Here is a 14,246-nt window from a genome sequence, read left to right as displayed (position 1 = left end):
ACTTGCTATCAAAACCCTGGACAGGCTGCAACTCCCATTGCAGCCACTAGGTGGCCTCCTATAGACACGTGCAGTGTAAACACACCATGACAATGTATCACTAAACGACAGCTCTCACTCTCTCTAGATCAATTCAATCTGATGTGGATGTGGATGACTTGTTACCGCGACCTAGAAGATAAGCCGTCATGTACCGGAGGCCGCATTCCTGCTCCTCCATATTCCTCCACTATGGATGGCATCTGACAATGTCTGCGCTCTGCGGAGTCAGCGGAGGATTCCTTTACCTGGGACTCGCTATTTGCTTATGTGATCCACATGTTTGTCACCGTCTGGGGTTTCGCCCGAGGACAGCACTTTTATATGTCTGAAGCCCCAGCACCTGCTCCTCCGTCCTCAGTCTCTTTATGGCTTCTGTATTCAAATATTATGGTGATGAGTCTTTGTCTAAAGCAAACATATGGAGGGCGTTATACTGAGGCTCGGGGCCGGGCCGTGTACAGATGTGCCCGGCTTTACTAACCGCTTTCTATTCTTTTAGCATCTGCTCATCATTTTTTAACCAGTCGGTGATTAAAAAATCTTTTAAAACTTTTTTGCTTTGTTTCTCGAGTTGTCGTTTTAAATGATGTCTTAAAAACAAAGAAAAAAATATTGAGCATAAGGTGAAATGGTGTAAAACGCAATTTTGCCATTGCTTTTTGGGTGAAAATGAACCGTATAAGTAGTGACCCATGTAAATCCTGCGAAATGACCACTTTGCTCAATTTGTGAGAATTGAATCCCCCCAAATTTTTGGATTTTCTAAACAAATTTGATTAGTTTACAATCGATTCACCTGCGCTTAGAATCAATCCATAAGAAATAGAGACAAAGGAAATCATAAAGACGAGGGATTGCCCTAAATGAGGTCATCTTCTGCTGGACTACTGAGTGGAACATGGCGCGGGGTGGTAGACGTGGGCGAGGTACTCCTCTCTTACGCCCTGACACGTTACATGACGATGGGGGTCCTGGCTGAATGTGTGGAATTGTGCTATGGGGGCGCTACGCCCTTGTAGGCAGTATGTAACCGATGACAATGGTTGGCCAGGATCAGATGGTTGACAGTTCAATGAGGGAGACCACCCGTCAAAAATAAACTTTTTGCTCAACGATAACGGGGGTGGGGGGTATTATATACAGTAGACAGGGGGTACACAGTTTCAATTCCTTCCTCGCTTATTCTCTATCTTCACCGTTCCTCTCTACATCACCACAGCCCAGCTCAGTATTACAGTCCAGTTAGCAAGAGTGCTATTCTCAACCCATGGATCTGCATCTTCTTTCTCCTCTAGGGAACTATGATACCAGTATGGCCAGTGCTTATCTTCTCTGTTCCTAACACCTTGGAACTCCTGCCCGAGAAACTCTCATTGTCTCATGTACTCTGTCCCATCTTGGGACATTACCTCTCTGAGTCATAACCTCTGGGCCGTACTGCTAGACGTCCTGACCCAGGACCCATCTCCGATCGATCATCCCATTTCTTCGATCACTTCTCTTCTACTCTCTACTAAGATCTTGCCATCTTCTGTCTCGGTCTCCTCTCACATTCGTGACACCCATGTCAAGCAGCACTGCTCACATCAAACCTTAGGTCTTCTTTCTACGCACATTGGGCCCTTTCTGACATCCTGACAGAGAACTGTTTCTGTCCCTTCATGTTATCCCCTCCCACTCTGGGCTACTCCCAAAGTTAACTCTAACTCTCCCTACTTTAAGGCAGCACACAACATTAACATCATTAACACAAGTCACAATTCACATTACACAACATAACACTTGTTCTTCAAGGGGAACCGTGGCCAATATGTCCATCTCCTTACACTGAGGACCATGATTATATCAGCACTACAGACCACTTTTTGTTTGCACCATTTTTAATAATTGATCCTCTATATCTGAAATATTTGTTTTTTTCCACCTGTCGTAGATTTTGCTTCCTCATTTTTCCATTTTATGATAATAAAGCTTCTGAGCCAAATGTTCCCAGGTCGTGCCAAGAATATTGGATTTACAGAACATAGAGATGGACTGAACTAACGCTCCACAACGCCTTGTGCCAGGACGCCCACAACGCCCCGACACCTCGATCACAGCAGTGGGTGCTCCGGTATCACAATACATCTGTAGATTGGAGGTGAGATGACCCGGCACACACAGCACATTCCTCCATAAGTACGGATTAGACACTTCCTAAAGATTTATTTCCTAATATATTGGGCGAACAGCCGAGGATCTTGAATTCTGCACCTGCTTTATCCGGCAAAGATCATTTATCAAAGTTTATTAGCAAAATATCTCAAACAGCACAAAAATGCACAAACAACACGATTCCAGGTTTTTTATTTCCTGCTGTAATAATTTTTCACGGTTTTCTTTATCACTCTGCTGTTTCTTTTTTAAAAGTTTCCATTCGCCGTTTTGTTTTTTTTTTCTGCATTTTTTACAACCTCTATTTTTTGGTACATGTGATGTGTTGAAATTTTTTGATGTTTTTGAGGGGGAAAAAAAACAGCAATTCTGAAAAATTTATTTTACAGTGTTCACTGCACGGTAAATGCAAAGTTATCTCTATTTTATGTGTCAAAACGATTATTTTTATTTACGTTTTCCTACTTTTGTGCAATAAAATCTTTTTTTTAATTCATTTTTATTTAAGTCACATATAACTTTTTAATCTTTCCATTGACAAAGCTTCATGACGACTTATTTTTCGCTGTTTTCATCGGTACCATTTTGAGATACATGTGATTTTTTTTGCTACAATTTATTTTTTAATTTTTTTAAAGGTGGATAAATACAAAAAATGTAATTTTGCCATTATTTTTTTTCCATGACAAGTTAAATAGGATATTTCTATAGTTGGGTCCTTACAAACGTTATATTCATTTTTTTTAGATTATTTCTTTTTTTACATAATATAGAAATGATTAAAGGAGAAAACAATGATTTTTGTTTAACTTTACTTTTTTTTTTTTTGCTTTTTTTTAATCTTTTTTTTTCTTTCTTTTTGTCCCAATAGGTAACTTAAACTTTAGGAATAACTAACCTTTATTTATTTTTTTAAATCATTTTTTTTTTCAGCGTAGAAAGTTTTGAAACTTTGCAAATCACTTTATTAGGGAATTTGTCTTCATTCTTGTAAAAAATAAATTGCATATAAATAGCATCCAAACCTCGGCTTTTCCCCAGTTTATTCAACCTTGTCGCTGAAAGTCAGGCACTTTTCAGATGGAAAATATATTCATTGAGTAAGTTTTCTAATTTTAGTAATTTCATTTTTTTTTTTACTCTCTAACAACTTAATCTTATTTTATAAATACTGTGATAAATAGACGGTCTGTAAATCACTTTATTTATAAATCATGTTGTCTGAGCTGCGAAAAAAAATTACTACAAAGTGCGTCCACTAAGTGTCTCCCTTCCCTTTGCTGTCTACTGCCTGTTGTCAAGTGTAATCTGTCTCCAGCAGCAGAGATCTCACACTGCTCAGTACAAGCCACACCTGTCAATCAGGCTGAGTGAGCAGAGACTGAATTCATTTGCACTCCTGACTCAAAAAAATGCTACTAATTTTAATATAATTTTAAGGCAGCCGTTCCGACATCAATTTTCAATGTGAGTACACCGGCCTCATCAGGTCCCAGAGATTATAGGTCGACTGTTATAAATTATTAGATGTCACCTCTCATTTCTGCACAAGACCTTTGGTTTTCTTAATCCTCTGTTTAAACCCTTAGTGGCCAGGCCAAATTTTTCAAACTTGACATGGGTCACTTTATGTGGTAGATACTCTGGAATACTTCAACGTATCCCAGTGATTTTTCGTGGCACATTATATTTAATGTTAATGGTAAATTTAAGTTAATATATTTCGTGTTTATTTATAAAAAAAAATCTGAAATTTTACAAAAAGATGCAAAAATTTGCAATTTTTCAAACTTTGCATGATTATTACCCCTTTAATCCAGAGAGTCAGACCACACAAAATAGTTAGTAAATAACTTTTCCCTCATGTCTGCTTTACACCATTTGTAAAATGTTCTTTTATTTTGTTAGCATTTTAGAAGGTTTAAAATTGTAGCAGTCATTTTTAATTTTTTCAAGGAAATTTACAAAACTTATTTTTTTAGGGATCTATTCAGTTTTGAAGTCACTTTGGGGGTCCTATATATTGTAAACCCCAAAAAGTGATACTTTTATAAAACAGCATCAGTCAACATATTCAAATCTGCTGCCAGGTAGTTTATTAACCCTTCAGGTACTTTTCAGAAATTAATGCAAAGTGACATGACAGGAAAGAAAAAGTTATTTTTACCACTTAAATGTTGCTAACTTCTGAACAGGTCGCTATAGCCAGCAGACTCTAGGGCCATTATTTGGCCGTGAGCTGCCATGTCAACCATCAGGACCACACGATCATGATCTCAGGGTTCCAATGGGGTTAAAGAGGGGACCCCCACACTCTGTTAACCATCTAGATGCCATAGTCACTATTGATAGCAGCATCTAAAGGGTTAAACGGCCATGGTCGGTGCTAACACCGATCGTGACTGATGCATGTGTCATGTGTCAGCTACAATGGACAGCTGTTGCATTTTCAGCCATCTGGGGAATGTTATTCTCTTATATCTCAGGTCAGTAAAAAGACGTATGGTGGTCACTAAGGGGAGAGGAATTGTAGGATCAATGTCAGTCAGTGGGTGACTAACAGGAGCTGCTTCCTCTGTCAAATGGCACTTAGTTGTATTACCGTGCTAGCTATGTTGGTCCTATAGGGTGCTCACCACAGTGGTCTAATAGGATACTAGTCATAGTCATGTCATAGTGTGCTAGCCATACTTGCCCCATTGGGCACTTGCCATAGTGGTCCGATTAGGTGCTAGCCATAGTGGTCCTATAAGGTACTAGACACAGTGGTCCTATAAGATTCTAGCCATAGTGGTTCTATTAGGTGCTAGCGTGCTAGCCATAATGATCCTATCGGGTGCTAGCCATAATGGTCCTATAGGGTGCTAGCCATAGTGGTCCTATAGGGTGTTAACCATATTGATCCCATAGAGTGCAAACCATAGTGGTACCATTAGGTGCTTGACATAGTGGTCCCATAAGATGCTAGCCATAGTGGTCCCATAAGATGCTAGCCATAATGATCCCATAGGGTGCTAGCCATAGTTGCCCCATTGGGGACTGGCCATGGTGATCTTATAATGTGCTAGCCATAGTGGTCCTATAGGGTGCTAACCATGCTGATCCCATAGAGTGCTAATCATAGTGGTACCACTGGGTGTTCGACATAGTGGTCCCATAAGATGCTAGCTATAGTGGTCCCATAGAGTTCTCACCATAGTGGTCCCATAGGACGCTTGCCATAGTGGTCTGATAGAGTGCTAGCCATAGTGGTCTCATAGTTGGATATCTATAGTTGTCCCACACAGAGTTAGTCATAGTGGTCCCATTTAGTGCTTATCATTATGGTTCTACAGAGTGCTAAAAATAGAAGCTTCATACAGTACAATGGTAATCATAACTAATCCATAAAGGGCTACTCTGGTCCCATAGACATCTACCTATATTGGTCCCATATGGTGCCAGTTGTGGTTCCCATGCAATGTTAGCCACCATAGTCCCATCCCCCATACAGTTACCCATAATCTACAATTCTTTTTCCATCCATTCTCAGGGTCCACATTGCAGTGGGCTCATGACCTTATATAATTAAACTTTACTTTGTCCAGGACAGCACTATGTAGAAACAAAAGTTATCAAAATGCATATTGTTAAAAGAATATTGTCGCTGAGAATCTTCTACAGGAGGGCGACATGCACGACAACAACAACAATTAGCCCAGGCTGGTGTAAAAATAATTTAAAAAAATGATACTCAATTACCAGGCCCCTGCTGCCATTATCCTTTGCCGGTCTCCTGGCTTTGCCTTTCAATGGATGGAGAGCATGAGATAACCGCTGCAGCCAGTCAGCAGCCACTGATTGAATGCTGTGGTCATGTTCCCTTTGATTTGGAAGAAAGAGCTAAGGGAGGGTTTGTTCTGCATCAGATGGAACATGACTGCTGCAGCCAATCAGTGGCCACTAGTCATCCCATGTCATAGCTGGAAGAGGAAACCAGGAGACTATGGCGGACCCCGACAGCAGTACGGTAGAAGGGCGAGGGTCCAGTAAGTCTGTATCATTTCTTTTTTATTCTTACATCACACAGGTCCCATTATTGACCCTTTCGCGTAAGAGACAGTTTTTACCTTCCTGACCAGGCCAATTTTTTCAATTCTGACCAGTGTCACTTTATGAGATAATAACTCTGGTATTCTTCAACGTGTCCCAGTGATTCTGACACTGTTTTTTCATGACATATTGTACTTTATGTTAATGGTAAATTTATGCCTATATTTTTTGTGTTTATTAGTGAAAATATCAGAATTTTGGCAAATATTTAGAAAATTTCGCAATTTTCAAAATTTTAATTTTTACGCCATTAAACCAGATCATTATAGCACACAAAATAATTAATAAATAACATTCACCACATGTCTACTTTACATCTGCATCATTTTTGAAACACTATTTTTTTTTGTTAGGAAGTTAGAAGGGGTTAAAAGTTTATCAGCAATTTCTCATGATTCCAACAAAATTTACAAAACCATTTTTTTAGGGACCACATCACATTTGAAGTGACTTTGAGGGGTCTATATGAAAGAAAATACCCAAAAGTGACACTGATCTAAAAACTGCAATCTCTCAAAGTCCTCAAAACCACATTTACCCTTCAGGTGCCTCATAGGAATTAAAGCAATGTGGAAGGAACAAAATTTAAATTTTACTTTTTCCCACAAAAATGTCACTTTAGCCCCAAATTTTGCATTTTCACAAGGGTAACAGAAGAAAATGAAAAATAACATTTGTTGTGTAATTTCTCCTGAGAAGCCCCATATGTGGTGGAAAGCTACTGTTTTGGCGCATGGCAGGGCTCTGAAGGGAAGGAGCGCCATTTGACTTTTGTAGAGAAAAATTGGCTGGAAAAGATAGCGGACACCATGTCGCGTTTGGAGAGCCCCTGATGTGCCTAAACAGTAGAAACCCCCACAAGTGACCCCATTTTGCAAACTGCAACCCTCAAGCAATTCATCTGGATGTGTATTGAGCACCTTAAACCCACAGGTGCTTCATAGAATTTTATAACGCTGAGCCGTGAAAATAAAAAAATCACATTTTTCCTACTATAATGTTGCTTTAGCTCCAAATTTTTAATTTTCATAAGGGTAACAGGAGAAAATGGACTGTACAGTTTGTGCTAGAAAACTACTGCTAGACAGCATGGCACGGCTTGGAAGGGAAGGAGCGCTATTTTGGCTGGAATAGGTTGCGAATGCCATGTCACATTTGAAGAGCCCCTGACATGTAGTGAGTATTTCTAATCCTCAAGTTTTCCAAAGAGTTGTGCAGCATTGGGAGTAGTAAATGAAATATTACCATTTTTTTCAACTAAAATGTTGCTTTGGCCCCAAGCTTGTAATTTTGAAAATTGATAATAGGAGAAAACGTATAGCACAGTTTGCCACACAATTTCTCATTGTGCCAATACCCCATAAGTGGTCGGAAACTTCTTTTGAGGCACCGTGCAAAGCTCAGAAGGGAAGGAACGCCATATTATAGTGCACATTTTGCTAGAATGATTTCCGGGTGCCATGTCACATTGGCAGAGCCCCTGAGATCCCAGAACAGCAGAACATCCATAAGTGACATCATTTTACAAACTACACCTCTCAATGAATCCATCTTGGGGTGCAGTGATCATATTGACACCACAGGTGGGTCACAGAATTTTATGGCATTGGTCAGTGAAGAAAAATTAGTTACATTTTTACCACAAAAAAAATTGTTTTAACCCCAAATTGTACATTCTCACAAGGGAAAATGGGTAAAAATGGCACCAAAATTTGTCCCATCATTTCTGCTGAATGCAGCAATACTCCATATGTGACTGTACAGTACTGCTTAGCCACATGGCGAGACTCGGGAGGGACGGAGCGCTATTTGACTCTTGGAGAACAAATTTTCCTAGAATAGTTTGCGGATTCCATATACAGAGTCCCTAAGTGTTAGAAAAGCAGAATCCCCCTCAAGTGACCCCGTTTTGGAGATTTTACCCCTCTGTGAATTTATCTACAGGTGTAGTGATGATGTTGTCTCCGTGGGTGTTTTCCAGAAACAAGGAGCAGTGGATGTTGCTGAGTGAAAATTGCAAATCTGCCATTGTGGTGCCCAAACATTGTAGTGGCCAGTACGTTGTAGTGGCCAGTTCGTTGTAGTGGCCAGTACGTTATGCTCAGCTCGTGCTTCTGGAGACATGCAGCCATAAATTAGGTGGGCTGTCATCGAGACAGAAATGCCAAACTTGTGGACGCTATATGTGTTTTAGGCACACTGGGCTCCGAAAGGAGGGGTACACTTGGATTTGGGAGCTCAGCGTTTGCTGGATTTCTTTTGGGGGGCGAGGAGCCATAGCACTTTTCCAGAGCCTTTGTACTTCCAGTAACTTGTTGTTTGCAGGACAAGCTGATGTTTTATTTACATTTGCTTTTTTATCGTGTTTTATTTCACTCTTTGTTCGGCGGTATGATGAAAAAGTATTGTTTTTTTGCCATACTTTTCAAAACATTTTTGCAGTGTTCACTGAAGGGGTTAACTAGTGTTACATTTTTTATAGACCAGGTCGTTCTGGACACGGCGATACCAAATATGCGTATATTTTTGTTTATTTTTATTTTTACATAAATATAACATATATTGGTTTAATTTTTTTTTCATCTTTTTATTCTGTGATTTTTTTTTAAATAGATGAAGAGAAAAAGTAATTTTTTAAACTATTTTACTTAGTCCCTGTATGAGACTTCAACTTTTATTTTTCTGATTGCTGGTCTCATGCATTGCAATACATATGTATTGCAATGCATGAGACCTGTCAGCTTTACATTGGCAGATCGCCTGTTAGACCCTGCTTCTGGCTGAGTCTAACAGGCTACCGTAGTTGGCAGACCCAGGATGTCATCATTTGACCTCACGCTGCCATGACAACCATTGGCTCCCCCCGTGATCATGTCGTGGGGGTGCTGGAGGTGTGAGAGAAGGAGCCCCCTCCCTCTCACAAACTTCTAAATGTCATGACCGCTATTGATCACCGCATATAGAAGATAGCAAAGGGTTAACATCATCATGGCCTGAGCCAATCAATAATAGTGGTTTTCACACATTTTTTCATTTTTTTTTTCTTTTCATGAGGTTTTAATTCTAAAGTGGTGTGTAGCAATAGGCTGGGTTTATTTTATGGGTTTCCGCTGCTAAAATCTCACCAAAAACCGTGATAAAATCCGTATAAAATTATTAGACTTTGTCCAAGTCATTCATACAGTGTGACAAAGCTTTTAGGCAGCTACAAGTAACACATGGAAATACAAATATTCCTACCAAAAACCTAGATCTATATGAAAACCTAAAACTACAGATCACCAATAACTAAAAAAAGCCTAAAACTACACACAAAACTATTAACTGGGTTAAGAAAAAATTAAGTATTACATGTTGTCTATTTATATCAATTGAACACTAGTGGACAAGTGCCAACTCCAGGGGAACGTGTCCCCTTGGGTGACAGTGGGCTTCTTGTCCTCCTCACTCTTGATCTTGACAATTATCAAATCACAGAGCTACTAAACCAGGAGGCCATATCGTCTGCCAATATTTGCCTGATGCTGGTTGAACTTCTATGGACTTCATGGCTAAGAACGACCTTATCTGCTCTCCCCAGAAGTTCAGTCCTGTCGAGGCCTTCTAAAAGTTCCATATATATAAAATGTTCCCGATGAAGCCACAAAGCAGAGCTGATGCAACGTGAGACTCACTGTTTTTTAGAGGGTCCAACTTGTTGGTAGGCCTGGTGAGCATGGTCACCTATGATCACATCAGGATGGGGAGATTAATAAGACAAGAAGAGGTTGTCCAAACTGGACCTTCTCTTGCATTTTAATCTCAATTTCCATTTACAGAGACTTTAACCAGTCACTTGAGCTGAGTGCTTCAACCCTTTGATTTGAGAGATCCATGAAGATCTCATGACCAGGACCTCAACCTATGAACTATACTAACCGAGTCTTTCAACATCAAAACAATTTAAAAGTTTAGCTACTCTTAGTATTTTTCACAATACATTTTCCTCCCACAATATCTAGAAAGCAGAGCTGCTGCAGAGTGAGACTCACCATTTCGAGAATCCAACTTGTTGAGACTTTAAATGCAAGACCTATTGAGCATGATCATCTGTAGGTTGTCCAAACTCAACTGTCCCTTTCATTTTAATTTCCAGGACCTCCATTGATTTTTCAAGCCAAGAGGTAAAAGCGCACGGTTCAATTTCAAACGTGAGCGAGCTATGTGTGGACTCATAGTCTTTCCTTTGAGCCTGTACATCATTCTGGTTATGCTTAAGCTTTAGCCCCTTGGCTTGAGCAATTTGTGAGGACTAGGGCCCCCACTTGGCTTGAGCAATTCTGGAGTACTATGACCCTCAACGATCAACAATAATAAACAGGGGCTACAACATACCAAAAATGTTTTAAATGTTTATCTACTCTTAGTAGGCTTTACGATACATCCCCCCACCCTATAGCCAGAAAGCGAGACTCCCCACTTGATGGACCCAACTTGTTGAGACATTACAGGCAAGGCCTATTGAACACAATCATCTGTAGGTTGTCCAAACTCAACCATCTCTTGCATTTTAATTTCCAAAACCTCCATTGATCTCTCAAGTCAAGGGGTAAAAGCGCCCGGATCATGCTCAAGCGTGAGCAGAGCTATGTGTGGACTCATAGACTTTCCTTTGGGCCTGTACATCATTATGGTCATGCTCAGGCTTTAGCATGCTTGGAGGACTAGGACCTTCCCAGATCAACAATGCTAAATAGGGGCTACAACACATCAAAAACTTTTTAAAAGTTAAGCTACTCTTAGTAAGTTTCACGATACATTCCTTCAACCTTATAGCCAGAGAGCAGAGCGAGACTCACCATTTGGTGGACCCCACTTATTGGTACATTACATGAAGGCCTATTGAGCATCATCATCTGTAGGTTATCCAAACTCAACCATCCCTTGCATTTTAATTTCCAGGAACCTCAATGAACTGTCAAGTCAAGGTGTAAAAGTGCCCGGATTATGCTCAAACATGAGCAGAGCTGTTTATGGACCCACTGACTTTCCTTTGAGCCTGTAAATCATTTTGGTCACGCTGAAGCTTCAGTCACTTGGCTTGAACATTTTGTGAGGACTGGGACTCCCACCAATCAACAATGCTAAATAGGGGCTACAACATATCAAAAACTTTGTAAATTTAGTTACTCTTCATAGGGTTCTTGATACATTATTTTCATGGATAAAGGAGGACAAACTCATAAATTCACATATATTTGTGATGTACAAAAAAAATCATGTCATATCAAGCCATACAATTAGTAATATTACCACTGTGGGCTTCATCTATTGATCAGACAGGTAAAGAATTGATAGAAACATCACATATATAGAAATGATGCTTAATGCTGATAAAACCACATTTCTCAGACACCTATGTAACGAGCCGATCTCAGAGTTGATGCTCTCGTCATGCATGAAACTTGCATGCCCTATTACATACTAACCTGTCTCCATTTTTTGCAACCAGCTTCCAGTCCTGCTGCTTTATCTCAGTGTCAGCCGTCAGCATGAGTCCTCTCGTCAGCCCGGGAGGGAATTGAATGTGGATATGGTGTGATCACATTGCTAAGTACAAAGGTGGAGAGAAAGGGACATTTTCCCAGTTTGCAGAGAGTCCAAAATGACTTTTTCCCTTATTTGTTTACATGCAAATCCTCTTTTGCTTGTATGTCTCCATGATTTGCATTGTCAGAGTAGACTGTGATCCCGAGCTATCGTGTATATGTCTTAACAAGCCATGCATTATCACACACCGGACAATAAACCATAACTATGCCGTTGCGCTACTGCATAAAATAGTTTTTGGGGTTTTTACACTTAATTTTTACTTTCCTTCTAGACTTGACGTCCGTGATTACATCCTGCACTGGTCAGAAGAGTAATATGGACATATGTCACTGATGTATCTATAGAAGAAATCCCATACATATTAATACAGGCTCATGAAGGGAAGGCATGAACCCACTATTCTTAAAGGGGTTGTCCAGGCGTTGGGTTACAGTCTGCAGAAACTCTATGTGCACAATGCACACTGTCAGGATTCTTCAGTTCCGCAAGCGGGCGCTCATGTGACCACAAGTATTCCATTTGCATACCTCTGGGAACATTCCATCTAGACTTATCCAGCTTTACTCAATTCACTTATATTGAGTGAGGCTGTACACGACTAGTTGGCATGTGACTGCATGAATGCAAATCACATAGTTGCAGTCAGATGCCAACATCGGCACGCACTGCGCTCTGTGAGAATTCACAAGTCTACAGTAATTTAGAGTGCACTGGAGCCCCAAGCCTGGACAACCCCTTTAAGTTCCGCCATCCTGTAATGCAATTCTCTTCTTTTTCTGGTGTCTGCAGATTAACACTCAATAGATTTTCACACGTTCACACTTTCAGTATTTGGTCAGTATTTTACATCAGTATTTGTAAGCCAGAACCAATAGTGGATGAAAAATGCAGAAGTCGTAACGTGTTTCTATTATCTGATTCTTCCACTCCTGGTTTTGGCTTAAAATTACTGATGTAAAATACTGAACATGTGAACGTGGCCTTAGGAGCAGACATGCTCAAAAAATGCCAAAAAATACACAGTTTTTTTTCACTATTGGTACAATTGTCAGTGTCTTTAGGATCTAAATTAAAAATTAAATACCTTAATCATCTGAAATGCAATGCTTTATACTGCAGCTCTGCTTTTTCAGAAAACTGTTAGAAAGCATATGATGACTATCAAGATATTTGTCTAGTAAGCTTAAGACTTTTTATTGTCATTTGTTGTAATTAAGGTAATACTTTTCTAACCTGTGGATTTATTACAACATAATTGTAGATAAGATACATTAGTGTTGTTAGTTAAAAAAAATCCCACCAAGTTTCAGTCTGCGATCTTCCTTTCTTCCCTCCCAGTAATACATGCTGGATATGATGGCTGTGTGTCTAGGATACTGCTGGGTGGGTGGGGCTACAGTCAAAAGGTGGGAGGGGCAAATCAACAAAGTGGGAGGAGCTACAATAACAAGGTGGGAGGGGCTACAGTTACAGGATGGGTGGGACTACAATCATAATGTTGGAAGGGCTAACGTCACAAGGTGGGAGGGGCTATAGTTTCAATGTGGGAAGGGCTATAATTTCATGGTGGGAAGAACTACAGTCACAGGGTGGGAGGGGCTACAGTAAAAGGGTGAGAGAGGCTACAGTCAGAAGGGGGTGGGGCTATGGTCACTGGGTGGGAGGGGCGACAGAAACAAGGTCAGAGGGGCTACAGTAACAACGTGGGAGGAACTACTGCTGTAACAAGGGTGCCAGATTGCAACGCACAGAGACACAAGGCGTTAACAGTCAAGGGTTGGTATAACGACTTTATATGTATAAAATTATTATGAAAGGGGGTTAGTAACAAGGGTAATAAGCAATAACTTGAAATAACAATAAGAAGTATTTGCAGTGAGTAACAGTAAAGTTCTTTGCATGAATGTGAAGCACCCAGTCGTGGGAGGGAGTCACCACGTGAGTTCTCTTTGTATGGCCCTAGCGGGGGTCACCGGTTTTTCCCACTAGGCTGCAGGTCTCTTCTGGATAAAGTCTATCAGATCCCGTTTAGCCTCCCACGCACCAACCGGCCCCCTCCCAACCTGAAGTCCTAATCCCAACTGTCCCCGGTACTGTAGGTGAAAGTTGGAAGTGACGGCCCTGTTCACTTGCATGATTCCTCTTCTACTGCTGTCACGTCTCTCCTGTTGCAGTCTTCTCTCAGCTCTTCTAGGCTTGTCCATCATCGGTAGTTTCTCACGCTTCAGGTAAGGGGATCTAGACCTCGGCTCTTGACAAGCGACGTCGGTTTCCAGGAACTTACTCAGTGCAGAGTGCAGGTCCTGACTCTCATAAACCTGCGCAGAACTCGGGACACTTCTGTGAGAAGTCCGGAGCTTATCAGG

At 40.6% G+C, this 14,246-nt stretch overlaps 1 protein-coding gene across 1 annotated transcript in view; it reads right to left on the bottom strand.

Moving 5' to 3' along the window:
* POU2AF2 (POU class 2 homeobox associating factor 2) overlaps positions 1–11,924 on the bottom strand; it is a 75,203-nt gene extending 63,279 nt beyond the window's left edge. The window contains exon 1 of the mRNA XM_073657111.1: positions 11,757–11,924. Coding sequence (XP_073513212.1) covers positions 11,757–11,766 — 10 coding nt within the window. The 5' untranslated portion in view covers positions 11,767–11,924. The remainder of the gene's footprint in view (positions 1–11,756) is intronic.
* Between the last annotated feature and the right edge of the window lie 2,322 nt (positions 11,925–14,246).

This window comes from Phyllobates terribilis, unplaced genomic scaffold, assembly GCF_046119375.1.
Source record: "Phyllobates terribilis strain yellow unplaced genomic scaffold, ASM4611937v1 Scaffold_12__6_contigs__length_324123572, whole genome shotgun sequence".
Lineage (NCBI taxonomy): Eukaryota > Metazoa > Chordata > Amphibia > Anura > Dendrobatidae > Phyllobates > Phyllobates terribilis.
This window is presented reverse-complemented; position numbering and strand designations above follow the sequence as displayed.